The 15,177-nt window shown below is 58.2% G+C and overlaps 1 protein-coding gene across 2 annotated transcripts; it reads left to right on the top strand.

Moving 5' to 3' along the window:
* The first annotated feature begins 1,407 nt into the window (after positions 1 to 1,407).
* Positions 1,408 to 14,696, top strand: TIE1 (tyrosine kinase with immunoglobulin like and EGF like domains 1). 2 transcript variants are annotated; one of them, XM_032696955.1, is made up of 23 exons: positions 1,408 to 1,889; positions 2,367 to 2,654; positions 6,016 to 6,126; positions 6,234 to 6,389; positions 6,488 to 6,619; positions 6,874 to 7,014; positions 7,228 to 7,356; positions 7,742 to 7,887; positions 8,044 to 8,188; positions 8,448 to 8,606; positions 8,799 to 8,936; positions 9,041 to 9,331; positions 10,409 to 10,699; positions 11,236 to 11,549; positions 11,651 to 11,861; positions 12,012 to 12,122; positions 12,225 to 12,415; positions 12,542 to 12,655; positions 12,809 to 12,879; positions 13,125 to 13,165; positions 13,285 to 13,381; positions 13,632 to 13,731; positions 13,990 to 14,696. In XM_032696955.1, exons 1-23 carry the CDS (start codon positions 1,844 to 1,846, stop codon positions 14,059 to 14,061), a joined length of 3,495 nt encoding a protein of 1,164 aa, XP_032552846.1. In that variant the 5' UTR covers positions 1,408 to 1,843; the 3' UTR covers positions 14,062 to 14,696. The 2 variants fall into 2 exon arrangements, with proteins under 2 accessions (XP_032552846.1, XP_032552847.1); XM_032696956.1 differs by having other exon boundaries at positions 11,236 to 11,429.
* The last annotated feature ends 481 nt before the right edge of the window (positions 14,697 to 15,177 follow it).

Here is a 15,177-nt window from a genome sequence, read left to right on the forward strand (position 1 = left end):
AACATTTCACAGAGTGAATTGTAACTCAGGCTCTGTGTTATGCATTCCCTCACAGCTATCAGGGGAGCACAGAATGAGCTGCTTCCCCAGGTACAGCACATGTAAACATGCAGGGGCACGATGCTGCTTATGGTTCTGAGCATGACTGGCCTCTACAGCCAGTAAACAAGGGGAAGAAACCATTTACCTATCTATTCCTGTAGCTGTCCTCTTTATTGAGTGTGCACGAGTCCCAGTGCACTTGCAAATGAGCTTGGGGTTGATCAGGAAAATGGGCGTGTGCAGTTCCCCAGGAAGACACTGATAGCAAGAGGGACCACCCCCAGCTGCCCACCCTCTGCAGTGGGATGGCCTTGTGCTCTGCCTTTACACTGCGGTTGTGCCTCAAGTGCCCAGGGGGTCTCCTAAAAACAATCCCTTGCCCATGTATAGCCCCATGACAAAGCACCATGCTTTGTTTCCAGGCAAATGGGGGCAACTGCAACTGGTGTCCATCTTTGTCGGATCCTCTCCATCCCTCCTGCTGTGGGGTGGCTGCACTGGGGGAGCCCCTGCCCATTGCTATCCCTCCCTCAGCATGCCATGGGCACTGCGTGGCCCCAGAGCACTCTGTAAATAGTCGGAAGCGATGAATGGATTTCCCTTTCCTCTCCATGTGTGCTTTAGATTTTTGGCCGGATACAGCATGGGCTCATGCTACACCAAAACATGAGGCTCGCTCCCTGGTAGCCCTGGTTTTCGTATGGGAACAGTTTGATTTGTGAAGCAGCACCAGGTTTGGTGGGTGAAGCTTATGGTGATTTCCTGGGGAATGCTTTCTATTTGCCAGGCAACGAGCCCGGACCCCACCGGTGGCTGGCACAGACTCACTGGAAGGGAGTGAGACCCTCTGGGGCTGTGGGGGCAGCGGGGTCATGCCGTGCCATGCTTGTGCCAGCACTGTGCATGGGAAAGCACTCAGGGAAAGCCAGGTTTTCCGCTGCTTTCCACTTCCTCCCCTCCGTGTTTACGGCAACACGGAGGGTTTTCTGCCCGGGCAGTGGCCACCCTGCGGTGTGGGCTGGCCGGCTTTTTATTGCCTTGCCTGTGCTCCCACTCAGCCCCTTTCAGCCCGGGCGGTGTTCCCATGATGGGCCACTGCAGGAGTGAGTCCGGCCCGGCACACGGAGCCCAGGTGTGGCCGCACCTCGGCACCGGGCCCGTGTCGGCAGGAGGCCGAGGCCTGTGAGGTGTGCGCGGCCTCAGCTCCGCCGCACGCCGCTCCCCGGGGGACGGCCATGCAGGGCAGCTCCCGCCGGCTCCTGGAGTCAGGGCCGTCTCCAAACAATGGGTGGAGAGCAGGAAACGCCGCATGGGAAACAGGATTTGGCTCCGCCGCCGCCACCAGCCACGGCCCCTTGGCCCCTTTCCTTTCCCTGCTCCAGAGAGCCCTTCCCACAGCCATCAGCCACGGGGCTGCACCGAGGGGATGAGGATGCTGCCGCCCGGCCGGGCTGGGGCATGAGGCACCTCCTGCCCGGGCTGGGGGTTCAGCATGGCTCAGGGAACACTGAGCATACAGCCCTAGCCCTGGAGGAGTGGGTGGCTGGCCACTGAGCAAGCAGGAACAGAGGCGTCTTCCTCTCCGTGCCCAGGCTATGCACCAGAGAAGGTGGTCCCAGCTGCCCTGGACGTCAAGCAGCAGCGTGGAAGCAAGATGGGGGGCACGGGCAGGGGGCAGGGGTCCTGAGGTGCCGCTTACTTGGAGCCCCTAGGCAGCCACAGCCTCCAGCTCTGACCCCCGTGGCTGGGACATGCTGGGGATTTTCTGACCTCTGCCAGATTCAGAACACGCTCCAAGGACATGGGACTCCAGGTTTATCTTCTGCTTCTCCTCCCATGCCTGGCAGGTAAATCGCGCCTTTCCCTCTGCCCCAGTGAGCAGCCCCGGCCCCAGGGAGGCTTGGTGGGATGAGGGAGCTGTGGGAGCTCAGTGGCGCCATCAGAGCAGGGCTTGGAGGGAAGAAATATCCCTTTGTGATCAGCCACTGAGATATCTCAGAGGCCAGCAGTGCCCTCCCTTGCCTGCCTCTCCCCAGCATGGGAGGACAGGCACTCTGAGACCCCCGTTCTGATGCAAGCTTGGCTCATGGTGGGGAGCTGAGCCAGTTGGGATCTCCAAAAGAAGAGTGGAAATTCCCACTGTGTCATCCCAATGGGTCTGCAACGCACCTTGCTGTGCTCTGGCTGTGCCTCTTGGGCTGGGGGTGGCAAAAATGTTCCGGAAAGGGGATGACATCTGGGTGACGGGAAGTGGTCCCAAGGCAGGGCTGGGATGGCCGTGCCCTTGTCCAGCTGTGACGTGCCCTCCTACTCCCCCACCCCAGGGGCCATCCTGGACATCACCCTGATCGCCAACGTGCAGAGCCTGTCCCACTCCGACTTCTTCCTCTCCTGTGTCATGGGGGAGCGCGACGTGAGCTACCTGCAGATCGAGCGGGAGAACAAGATCGTGATGACGCACCCCAAAACGGGCTTCCAAAACTACCGCAACCGCAGCAACCACGTGCAGGCCAGGGGCTTCTCCATGGCCGACCTGGTGGGGATCCTTTACTGCCTGGGGCGCACCCCGACCGAGCAGGCACAGGTGGTCTATGTGCACAACAGCCACAACGGTGAGCGCCCGGGGGGCAGTGGGCAGCCCTGCCTGCCAGCTGGGTGCATGTGGGAGCTCCCTGCACGTGGGAGTTTTGCAATCCCAGCACCAGCTGGTGTGGTGGGGCGACAGTGGTGAGGTTTGAGGTCCACCAGCATGGGTGGGGTGGAGATGGGAGCAATGTTCAGCTAGAGGAGAGTGAGCAAGCCCTATGGAGGAGCCGTCTGTATTCATAATGGTGCCTAGGAGCAGGGCAAGGTCCAAAAGGAAGCTGAGTGCCCTTGGAGGAGGTTGTGGGGTCTGGAAATCATTAACCAAAGCAGGGGGCAGCCCTTCGGAGCTGTGCCAGCCCATGTCTCCACTGCAGGCTCACAGGGAGGAGGTAATACCAGGGCATATCTTCAGCAGCCTCCCAGGAGCTTGACAAACACCATCCAGATGCAGCATGTCACTGCTCCAGCAGTGCTCCAGCCTCTCAATGCTGAGAGGCATTGCCAGGGTGCACTGTAGGCAAGAGCAGCGCTGGGCTCATCTCCTGCTCCAATTTTGGGCCATATAACTCAAAAGGGCCTCCCTGGCCTGGCTAGGAGCAGAGATACCATCTGAGGCAGTACTTTCCCACACTGCCCCTCCAACCTTCGCTCTCTCTGTGCCTGAGACTTTGCAAAACTATTAGGACTGAGATTTTCTGTGATAGGTGTTTGCTTCCAGATTCTTTTTAGCTCTTTTTTCGTAAGTTTAGCTAAAACAGTTGACCTTTTGTTGAGAATAAGAGGAGAGGATAAAAGTTTCTCTGTGTTAAAACACAGCCTCAGCAAGCAGCTCTAGTGTCTCCAAGCTGGGGTACAGAGGCTGCTGGTGGGGTCCAAGCATCCCCCAAGGAGCAGGGTCCAGCCTGTGTCAGAGGCTCAAGCTGAAAATGGCAGTGGTCCTATTGGAAATAGAGCAGGCTGGTCTGAGCAGCCAAAGAGACACACAGGTGCTGAGGAAGTGAAGCAGAGGCAAGCAGAGACAGTATGGGAGGCATGACCAGCAGTGGGGGGTGAGGAGCACAGAGGGGGCTCTTCATCCCCAGATTAAATCATAGGTGGAGGTGCTGGCTCTGGGTCTCCATCGGTGTGATAGTATTTTCCCATGGAGGGGTGCTCCCAGCCAGCCCCCCACTCCTGGGGTGAGATAGCCAGGCCAAAATGGTGCTGTGGAGGAGCTGGTTGGTGCCCGGGCTCAAGCCCCTGTGGGAGTTAAAAGTGCCAAAAAGGTGTCTCTTTTACAAGTTCCAAAGAAGCTGCCATTGCTCTGTTTAGAGGAGGAGATAAAAAACAAAGGAAACAGTAAACAAAAAAATTACAAGTTTTCAGGAGGCAGGAGGGCTGGGTACAGAACCCACTGTGGGGGCTTGGCATGTGTCATCTCCCCTGTTTAGCCTGAGAGCACAAGAAAGCAGACCAGGGCTTTGAAACAGTGGGTGGAGAATGCTGTTAGAGGAAAGCTGGCACCTCCTGAAAGGTCATGCATGGACAAAAACATAAGAAGCAAGATAAATTTTGGAAGCTTTGCTATGAAAACAAAGTAAAGCAGACCAAAGAGATCCTGAGGAGTAATTGCAGAAATGTTTACATCTGGCAGTAAACTATTTGTTACAATATGTGGAGCAGAAAGACACTCAGAAAAACAATTACAGAAAACCAAACTTCTTTTATTTTTGCATCTATGTGCACAGTAGAGAAGCTGGGGAAACTTGCTGGGTGATCTGTCTGAAATGCCAGTGTTGATAGCAGAAGACAGGCGATAAATAGCAGAACAGAACAGCACAACATTGTCAGGCATGCAGTGAGCAAGGCTGTGCCACTGCCTGTGGGACACCAGCCTTTCCTGAACGCTTCTGGGTAGGGAGTTACAGGCCTGTAAACCCAGATTGGAACCCACCAAATTAGCAGAAACTGTAATAAGGAGCAGAATTTACAGTTGTGTGGCCCTGAGAAAAAGGCAGCTGAGTTTGCAGTGGGAGAGTCTCTTGGATGGCAGCAGTGAGGATGCTATGGAAGACCCAGCTGACACTGTCTGCTTGGGTTCCTGGAGAAAACTGGGAAAATTCCTTTTCAAAGGTTCTTTGAGAGAAACTTTGCACCCAGATGGTGGCAGGAGAGGTCTTTGCATGGGTAAATAACTGGCTGAAAGAAGGGAAATCAAGAAAAGAAGTGGTCCTTGTCACACGGGGGAGTTCCCATCAACTCCCCCTGGCATGGCAGAAGGTCTCTGCAGGGACCTGTGTCACTGGCTGTGGGTACAAAGAAGTAAACAAGCAGCCATGCTATCCCTAAGCTGCCTGGGGAGACAATGGATGGACTCTGGAGTGACACAGAAACAGGGGATAGATGCACTCTGGGAGAGCTGCAGTGATTGAGTGACAGGTAAATCGGTGTGGGCAAACACAAAGGGCTGTGTTTGGAGATCCTCAGGGAACTGTTGGCTCTTGTTCCAGGGAGTGAGCTGAAGTGAGACAGAATGGGGGCCACATCTGTGTGCCCTTTACAAGGGACTGCCAAGTCCATGGAAGAAAGATCCCAATTGGAGGGATAGGTGGGGAGGCGATTCTGGGAAGTTACCAAGAAGTGTGACCTGCGGTGCCCTTTCCCCGGCGCCTGCTGCATGTGCTGCTTCCTCTGGTCCTTGACCTCAGTGGGGTGGGACACAAGCTGGATGTGTTTTAGCTCCAACCCGGTGTGACTCCTTCTAGTGAGTGCAAGCTGGAGTACTGCCAGGCTCCAAAAGCCAGCAGCCGCCTGTGTCCTCCTTTGTGTCTATCCTGGCACGCCCAGGGCTTGGTTTCCCAGGCCTTAAGGTATTTATAGCCCTGTTTGTGCTCAAGCTGGGGTCTGGCTGACTCACATTAATACTCCAGGAGCTCAGTGCTGCTGCACGCCCCAGCACCCAGGGAATCAGGGAAACAGCTGTGACAGGGTGGCCGCTCCTGGGGGCTGGTGTGCGGCATCCCACACACCGAATTCTCCCCACCTGCCCAGGATTCCCTGCCTGCAGCACTCCACAGCCAGAAGCAGACAGAGTGCACCATGCAAGCTTGTCCCAGATGTCATATCCCAAGACTGCTGCCAGCAGCATCCCATGCTGGGTTGGGGCTGGTGGGCTGGTCAGAGGACAGGGTGCCCCATCCCATTCCTTGGTGTCTGCCCACGAGGACTGGAGGGGCCAGGAAGGAAGCCCTGCTCCTGCAAAGGCTTGAGGGGGTCCTGGATCCAGGAGTGGACCCAAGAGTGGGAGATGTGTCATGACATCCCAGGAGAAGCATGTGGTAGGTGCTTGGCTGTGCCACGGGGTGTCTCCCTACTGCTCAACCTGCTCCTCCTCCTCCTCTTCTGCAGCCCACCTCTTCCCGGTGAAGGCCACACAGTCTGTGAATGTTGCCGAGCCAGCCACCTTCTCTGCCAGGATCCTCAAGAGGAAGGAGACAGATGTTATGTGGAAAAGAAATGGCAAGTAGTCCTGAGAGCAGGCACAGGGCTGGGGCTGCTCCCAGCTTGTGCCTGGCACTGGCCCTGGAGGCACGGGAGGTCATGGATAACCCTCTGTCCCCTTGCAGGTACCTATTACCAGACCACAGACCGGGGTGAGGTGCAGGGTGACCGCGTCGTCCTGACACTCCCCAACGTCAGCGTCAGCGAAAACGGTGTCTACAGTGCCACGTTCATGGGGGACAGCCCTCTGTGGAGTGCCTTCTACCGCCTCATCGTGAGAGGTGAGCAGCGCCCTGGCTCTCTGGGGCGTGGGGACAGCCAGCCATACCCTGTCCTCTAGCCTGGTGCCACCCTGTCCCCCACTCTGCTCTCCCCACAGCCTGCCCTGCGAAGAAATGGGGACCGTCCTGTGAGAAGGACTGTCCCGACTGCCTAAACGGCGGCATCTGCCACGACCATGTCGGTGAATGTATCTGCCCTCCAGGGTTCATGGGCACCCGTTGTGAGCGAGGTAGGTGCTGTGCCCAGGGCATACGTGGGGGCCCTGCTGCACCCCCAGACCCGAGTACCATGGGTAGAAATTCCCTGTGCACCCCCCATGCATCCCCACCCGCACTGCCCTCTATTTCTGGAGCAGGGCTGGACCATCCACGGGGGTCCTGTGTCTCCTTGAGGTGGTGACAGCAGGGCTTGGGGCACCCAAGCCAGCACCGAGCAGTGCATGGGTGAATGGCAGGTGAAGGCAAACCACACTTCTTTTTCCAGCCTGCCGGGAAGGGCAGTTTGGCCGCAACTGCCAAGAGATGTGCCAGAGAGCCCAGGGCTGCCGGGGCCTGAGCTTCTGCCTGCCGGACCCCTACGGCTGCTCCTGCGCCTCGGGCTGGAGTGGCTCCCGCTGCAACCAAGGTATAGGAACACGGGTATCCATCAGCTCTCCCACCCAGCCTGGGCTTCCTCCAGGGTCTGGCTGCTCTCCGGTAGCACCTGTGCAAACCTCTCCCAGTCTGAGGGTTGGCACGGGCTGAGCAGTGCTGCTGCCTGCACCAGCTGTTTGCTGTCTCTGTCTCCATGGTCCTGTACTGTGGTCAGGGGTAGCAGCGAGCTCTCCTCTTCCCACAGCCTGTCCCCCAGGATTCTATGGCCCCGACTGTGCCCTGGAGTGCACCTGCCGAAATGGAGGCAGCTGTAACCGCTTCAGTGGCTGTGTCTGCCCGGCAGGCTGGCATGGGCAGCACTGCGAGAAGTCAGGTGAGGCTGGCAGGGGGCTGTGGCGGGTGTCTATCCCACATCCTCAAGCGAGCTCTGGCTCCTTCCTCACTGGTGACTGGGAGGGCCAATGGCTATTGGCCTCACCAGCTGGTTCAGCAGGACCCCTTGCCTGCAGAAATAGCCCTCAGCCCTATGGAAACCAGGGCACTGCAAGGGGAACATCTGGTCTGGCAAGCCAGGATTAGCTGTGTTGAGAGTGTTGCTGAGCCCAGCATGTGGGGTGGGGATGAGGGCTGGACACAGCATTCATCTCCCTGGCCCCCTGGCACCAGGGCCTGGCTGTGGCCAGGTCTGTGGACAGCTGCTACCCTGGCATGCCTGGGGAAGGGCAGGGCCAGCCCTAACGCTGATTTCTCTGTGCCAGATCGGTTCCCCCAGATCATCCAGCTGGCCTCAGAGCTGGAGTTCAACCTGGGCTCAGAGCCCATTGTCAGCTGCGTGGCCACTGGCAACCCACTGCCCACCAGTGACAGCGTGGAGCTGCGCAAGGCTGACGGCACCGTGCTCAAGGTACCACCCGTGCTCTTGCCCCACCACCATCTCCATGGTGCCAGCTCCCCCAAAAGCACCCGTCTCCCCCAGGGGCTGCTGGACTGCTTCAGGCTGACCCTGGGGCTGAGTCAGGGGGCTGGGCAAGGGGGCTCACAGCACCCTCTGTGCCCACAGCTCATCAAGGCCATCATCGAGCCAGGACAGATCACCTGCGAGTTCCAGGTGCAGCACCTGAGGAAAGAGGACACAGGGCTCTGGGAATGCCGGGTCTCCACAACCGGGGGCCAGGACAGCCGGAAAGTCAAGGTCAACATCCGAGGTAAGGAAAGGGTGGTGGTAACAAGCAGGATAAGCCAGGGTTGCTGGGGGAGGCTGACAGCACAGTGAGGCAATACCAAACCTCCTGCACTGGACTGGGTGCTTCCCATCATATGCTGCAGTGCTAGCAGACAGGTTTGGGTGGTTATAAAAGACTTTCCTGACAAAGCTGGAGGGAGTCTAGAGGTGGCAGATGTCTCCTCAGTCTGGTCCTTATTGCTCCCACTCACACCGGTGTCATTCCTTCCTTCCCCCCACAGTGCCACCAGCGCCCCTGAGCCCCCCCCGGCTGCTGGCCAAGCAGAGCCGCCAGCTCGTGGTGTCACCCGTGGACTACTTTTCTGGTGACGGACCCATCACCTCCATCAAGCTGTTCTACAAGCCCAAGGATGACAATTCAGCATGGTCATCCATTGTGGGTATGTGTCTGCAGGGCTGGGGGGCACAGGTAGGACTTGTGTGGGAGGTGATGGCTGCCCCAGCCAGTGGAGGTCTGGGGTGGGAAGAGGTCTCCATACCAGGCCCCCTGTGGTGATGCTGAGGGGAATGCCCAGTGGTAGGGCAGATTGTGGGTCATGGGCATGGTTTTGACGTGTCCTCTTGGCCGACAGTTGACAACAGCGAGAACATCACCCTCATGAACCTCCGGCCGGTGACAGCCTACATTGTCAAGGTGCAGCTGAGCCGTCCAGGGGCTGGTGGGGAGGGCAGCAAGGGACCTGAAGCCATCATGGTGACTGAGTGCCTTGGTGAGCTTCCATCTTGACCCTGACCCCGACCCTAACTCTTGTACAGCACAGAGTCTGCAGCCCAAGAGCTGATGTGTCGTGAGGTTTTTCGTTTTTGTCTGCAGAGCCCACAGTCAAGCCTGTGATTGAAGGCTGGTCCATAGAAGAGAAAAACACGCTTCATGTCAACTGGAAGTTGCCAAGTAACCACGAGCCAGCACATGGCTTCATAGTCCACCTCTTCGACTCTGCAAGGCGGCTGGTCTCTGAGAAGAACATCACGTCCACCTCTGTGCTCTCTGCCCGCATCGGGGACCTGGAGTTCAACAAGGAGTATGGGCTGGAGGTGCTGGTGTACCACTGCACCAGCCTGGGGCCACCCTCCGACCCCTATAAGGTCATGATCAACAGCAAAGGTGGGTCCAGTGGAACACAGGGAATTATTATAGGGAATTACAATGGTAAATCAGTTATAATTGTAACAGCAACCATCCCCAGGTCTGGCTGCTCCTGTGTTCCATCTCTGATAGAACATGAACAGCTGCTTGGGAAAAATGGGTCCTCCTTTCCTTGCTAGACCCTGCAGCCTCCAGCACCAAGCAGCCGAGAAACATCCTAAGCTGAACATGACATTCAGGCCATCACAAGTGATGCTCACAAACAGATCTGTCCTCTGCACCCTTGCCCAAATCCTGATGGACCTGTCCATACTTGCAGCTTTTACAACACCCTGTAGCAACACAAGTTCCTCGATATAATTATACTTGGCATGAAAAAAATATTTCCCTTCGGTTCACTTTAACCCTGCTGCCAGGTAATTTTGCTGGATGGTCACTAGGGCCTGGGGAGCCCTGCACTCCCACCTGTGGGCACACACACACATTCACACAGCCCCTCACGTAGGTGGGAGACTCTGGGAAGGGGGAGCATCAGCCTGACCAAGCTCTCTGGTGACCAAGGGAGAAGGCATGCATGAGGCCTTTGGTGAGGATTGGCACTGGCTGGTACATGTTGAGAAGACTGGTAGGCATCAGGCTTGAGGGATGTGAGGTTTCCTCTGCTCCCTGTTTGTAAGAGCTTTGTATGATTTGGGGATTTGGGGTTAGGATTGTGAACAGGCAGGAGAAGACTCAGAGGAGGTGGTGGGAAGACAGCGTATGAGGGAGGGCTGAAGAAAAAAAACATCACAAGGGCTAGTCAATACAGAGGCATCTAGCTTGACAGTGTCTGAGGCCGGGAGCATTTGGAAGTGCAGTTCTGCTCCACTGTTGTACATGGAGAGCAGCTCCATCTCATCCAAGCAGGGGCTAAGGGTCCCTGGAGGCCCCTCAAACCTGGCCCAGCTTTGGTTGCCAATGCCATCCACAGGGTCCAGTCCTCACAGCAGCCTCTGCAGCACCAGGAGACCTGTCCTGGGACTTGTAGGAGCAGGAGCAGGTGTTCAGCAAAAGTTAGGTGTCACAGGGACTGACGCTCTGCTCTCCTTGTCCCAGGGCCCTCTGCCCCGCAGTTGCTCTTGGCAGAGTCCGTGTCTGACACCGCTGTCAGGCTCTCCTGGCAGGTCCCTGAATACCCCAATGGGGGCATCACCAAGTACATCGTGGAGCTGCAGCAGGTGGGGGGCACCAGTGAACCCCAGTGGATCGACACTGACAGCGGCGCCGAAACCACCAAGGTCATTGGGGGCCTCAACGCCAGCACCAGCTACCAGTTTCGTGTCCGTGCCAACTCCCATGTCCCAGGGGAATGGAGCCAGCCCGTGAAAGCCAAGACCCTGGGAGACGGTGAGAGGGGTGTCCCAGCAGGCAGGGGGCTCACAGCTCTGCTGCAGCTTGGGCTCAGAATCTGGCACAGCAAAGAATGACTGAGGTGCTTGTGGTGACCTCTCAGAGTGGCTCTGAAGCAGCAGTGTGAGCCCAAAACTCTTGTGGGTGTCCAGAAAACCTGCTCCTCCTAGTCCTGATGGGGCAGAGGTGGCACGGTGACAGCACAGCACCTACAGGGTGGCTCTGCCACGGCCAGAGGGAGATGTGGAGTGAGATGTGGAGGGAGATGTGGCTAGAGGAGCAGAGCAGAGGGAGGAGGTGGTGGCTGGATCCAAATCTGGTTCAAGGTGCAGAAATCAGTGGTTCAGAGGCAGGGCCCGGGTGCTTACACCCTCACCCCTGTGCCAGTGTGGCATCAGGGGCTCAGGATGTGGTTGTGGTATCTTCATGGTGTGCCTGGGTGTTGGAAGATGTCTATTTTGGTGCTTGGCCGCTCATGCGGGCTGGGCAGGGCTCAACCGGGGACCACAACCCTCCATCCCTCCTTTTGGCAGGAGCGCTGAGCGTGCCGCCCAGCCTGGGCAGCCAGAGCACTGAGCAGGCAGGAATAGACCAGCAGCTGCTCTTGGCCATCGTTGGCTCCGTGTCCGTCACCTGCCTCACCATCCTCTTTGCTCTCCTGGCGCTTTTCCTAATCAAGAAGAACTTTTTCCACCGGCGCCGCACCTTTACATACCAGTCTGGCTCGGTGAGTGCCGCCTGCCCCACCAGGACCGTGTCCCCTGCTCCCCACGTCCCAGCCCAATCCAGGTCACGCTCCGTAGCCTCCAGTCCGGATGCAGCCAGACCTCACTTCCACACAGAGAGGGTGCGGAGCCCACCCTTGCCCACGACTCCTGCCCTGCCGGGACTGCCGCATGGGCAGAGGGGTGCCCGGTGCCTCTAACCTCACCCATTCCCATCTGCCAGGGGGAAGAGACCATCCTGCAGTTCAACTCGGGGACCCTGACCTTGACACGGCGGCCCAAGCCACAGCCTGAGCCCCTCAGCTACCCCATCCTGGAGTGGGAAGACATCAAGTTTGAGGACATGATCGGAGAAGGCAACTTTGGGCAGGTCATCAGGGCCATGATCAAAAAGGACGGCCTGAAAATGAATGCAGCCATCAAGATGCTGAAAGGTGAGTGTTGGGGGAGACGAGCAGGATGGGCTGAGGGATGAAGGTGCATCCTGAGCCATATTTGTGCTGAGTAGAGTAAGGAGTCACTTGCAGAGAAGCAGAGGAAGGGCACTTGTAGGCCTGAGGTGTCCATCCCTTCTTTGCTTCCAGAGTTTGCTTCAGAGAATGACCATCGGGACTTTGCTGGGGAGCTGGAGGTGCTGTGCAAACTGGGCCATCACCCCAACATCATCAACTTGCTGGGTGCCTGCGAGAACAAGGGTGAGGGCTGTCCCCCTCTCCCCAGCCCCACAGCCTCTGCCCAGCTCTTTATTCCTCTTTTCTGGGGAGAGCCCCAGTAGCCCAACTCCTCCTGTCCCCCAGGCTACCTGTACATCGCCATTGAGTACGCTCCCTACGGAAACCTCCTCGACTTCCTCCGCAAAAGCCGAGTCTTGGAGACAGACCCAGCCTTTGCCAAGGAGCATGGCACTGCCTCCACACTCACCTCCCAGCAGCTCCTCCAGTTTGCTTCAGATGTGGCCAAGGGGATGCAGTACCTGAGTGAGAAGCAGGTACATCCCCAGCAAGCTCTTCAGAGCATCCTTCCCCTGCACCTGGGGGCTCCCCAAGGGGGCATGAGGTCCCTGGGGCCAGCAGGAGGGAGCATGTGGCTCCTGCTGACTGCTGGCCCCTTTCAGTTCATTCACAGGGACCTGGCAGCGAGAAACATCCTGGTGGGAGAAAACCTGGCCTCCAAGATTGCTGACTTTGGCCTCTCCAGAGGGGAGGAGGTCTATGTAAAGAAGACAATGGTGAGGCAGGAGCGAAGCATCTCCATGGGGTCTGCACCAATATAGTGGGCAGCACACCCACCACCAGTGTGAAGGACCTACCCTTCTGGGACCGGCTGGCCTCCATCCACAGGGCATCCCCCCACCCCTGACAGTCTCTCTCTGCTTCCCCAGGGCCGTTTGCCAGTTCGCTGGATGGCCATCGAGTCCCTGAACTACAGCGTGTACACCACCAAGAGCGATGTGTAAGTCCTGCAGGTGGGGGCACCAGGGCTGGGGCATGGCTGGGGCTGCCTCCTGCCCTCCCTGGCACAGTCAGCATGGCAATGCTATTGCTCTGGGTGCTGCAAGGGCAGGAGGTGGTGGTGCATCTCCCTGGGGAGCTGCTGGCTCAGCCCAAGCCCTGGCTGTCCATTCCACCCTGGGCTTTGTCCCGTGCCCATCAGCAGGGCTCGACTGGGCACTGTCACAGCCTCATCTGCCCTTTCAGGTGGTCATTCGGCGTCCTGCTCTGGGAGATTGTCAGCTTGGGTAAGACTTCTCTGTGTCCCCTGCCTCCACGCAGGTCCCTGTAGGTCTGGTCCTCCTGGAGCCCTGGAGGGGACACCCTGGGGACCATCCCCACCTCAGCTGTGTGTCTCTGGCTGCAGGGGGGACACCGTACTGCGGGATGACGTGTGCCGAGCTCTACGAGAAGCTGCCCCAGGGCTACCGCATGGAGAAGCCGCGTAACTGTGACGACGAGGTGTAAGTGGGCAAAGCCTCAGCTGATGGTGGCACCCACGTCCTCCTGACCCCCCTGCCCCACAGGGCTCCCACCACCTTGCAGTAGCTTCTGCCTGGTTCCCTCTGCATTGCGTGACGAGCTGGAGTCTCACATACCAAACGCCCTTCCCGGGCTTTAGTTTTCCACCTGCTTCTCCCCATCTCCCGCAAAGAGCTTTTCTTTCCTCTCTCCCCCGGGCACACTGAGCCGCCCACAACTCTCTGCCCCCAGGTACGAGCTGATGCGGCAGTGCTGGCGCGACCGCCCCTACGAGCGCCCACCCTTCGCCCAGATCTCCATGCAGCTCATCCGCATGCTGGAGGCCAGGAAGGTGAGTGGTGGCAGATGCCCATCCTATCCTGGGCTTGTCCACATGCTGGAGCACCCCTTGGGCATGAGGAGGGACCAGCCAGTGGCAGAACCTGTGTGACACCCACCACATGTGGTGGTAACCCCAGTATCACTTTTTGGGTGCGGGGAGACCTCTTGCCCCCCCCCCCGGGGCACAATGCCTGTGAGTGTGCCAGTGGGGACAGGAGGTAGATGGAGGCAGTGTCACAAATGGCTCCTAGCTGATGTTCCTCCACAGGCCTACGTGAACATGGCCCTGTTCGAGAACTTCACCTATGCGGGGATCGATGCCACTGCCGAGGAGGCGTGAGGCTGCACTGGCACTGTGCAGAGGGGTGATGCTGGCACCAGCCTGCAGGGACAGTGCTGTGGGGACAATGGGCTGCTCATCCCCATCCAGGACCAAGTGGCCAAATGCTGGTGCCCCTTCCAAAGTACCCTCCTTGCAGCAGGACTCTGCCATCCCCTCCCTGGCTGCCCACGCAGCGTGTGCTGGCCACACTGCCATGGCATCAGCCACCAACGCAGCCCCACGCTGCTGGGGGACATGCTGGGATGGCCCCCAAGGACAAGAAGCAGCACGGTGCTTGCAGCACATTGGCCAGGAGAGGGGCTCTCAGGAACCTGAGCCCATGGACACAGATGCTCAAGCTTTGGGGCAAAAGGGGGAAGCAGCAACCCAGCATCTGCCTGCCCTGCAACTCTCAGTGTGTTCTGGGCCTGAAGTGGTGCCAGCAGGGCTGTGAGCATCCCTGATGGTGTGGGATGGGGCCACCCTGGCGGGTGCAAAGGGATGGCTTTGGCTGTGCACAGCCTCCAGCTCTGCAGTGACCCTTCGGAGGTGTCAGCTCTGCCTTATGGACAATAAACATCGTGCAACAGGCACCTGAGTCCAGAGGAGTGGGGGGGGACACCCAGCTCTACCCTGCTGACAGCACTGTGGAACAGGATGCGAAGGCCCAGTGGTCTACTGCTGTGGTGGGCACTCCTCAGAAACCTATCCCCACTGGAGTCGCTGATGATCCCCAGGAAAGGCCATGGTCTCATCATGCCATGGAGATGAGTTTTCTTAGGATCCAACTGAGATCTTCACTCCCACACACAATTTAAGATTTGGTCCTGTCCCCAAGGGATATGAAGAACAGACTATGTCCTTCCTTTGCACAGCTGCCTCTTGCGTGCTTGAAAATTGTTCCTGCAGTTTTCCCTTGGTTGGCTGCTCCTCACAGGGATGGCCCTGCTCCTCTGGCTGGCCCCAGCGGGGCTGTGCAGCTCCGCAGCCTTCCCACCCTGCGTAGCACTGTGCTGAGCCAGCAGGTGACTTCCCACGTCTTGCAAAGGGCCTGCTGTGTTCGACCAGCCTGTCACAACACGTGCTACAGGGGTGATTCCCTTGTGCCTGTCCCTCATGGATCTCCTGGGCTCT

Source organism: Chiroxiphia lanceolata, chromosome 9, assembly GCF_009829145.1.
Source record: "Chiroxiphia lanceolata isolate bChiLan1 chromosome 9, bChiLan1.pri, whole genome shotgun sequence".
NCBI classification, from domain to species: Eukaryota; Metazoa; Chordata; class Aves; order Passeriformes; family Pipridae; genus Chiroxiphia; species Chiroxiphia lanceolata.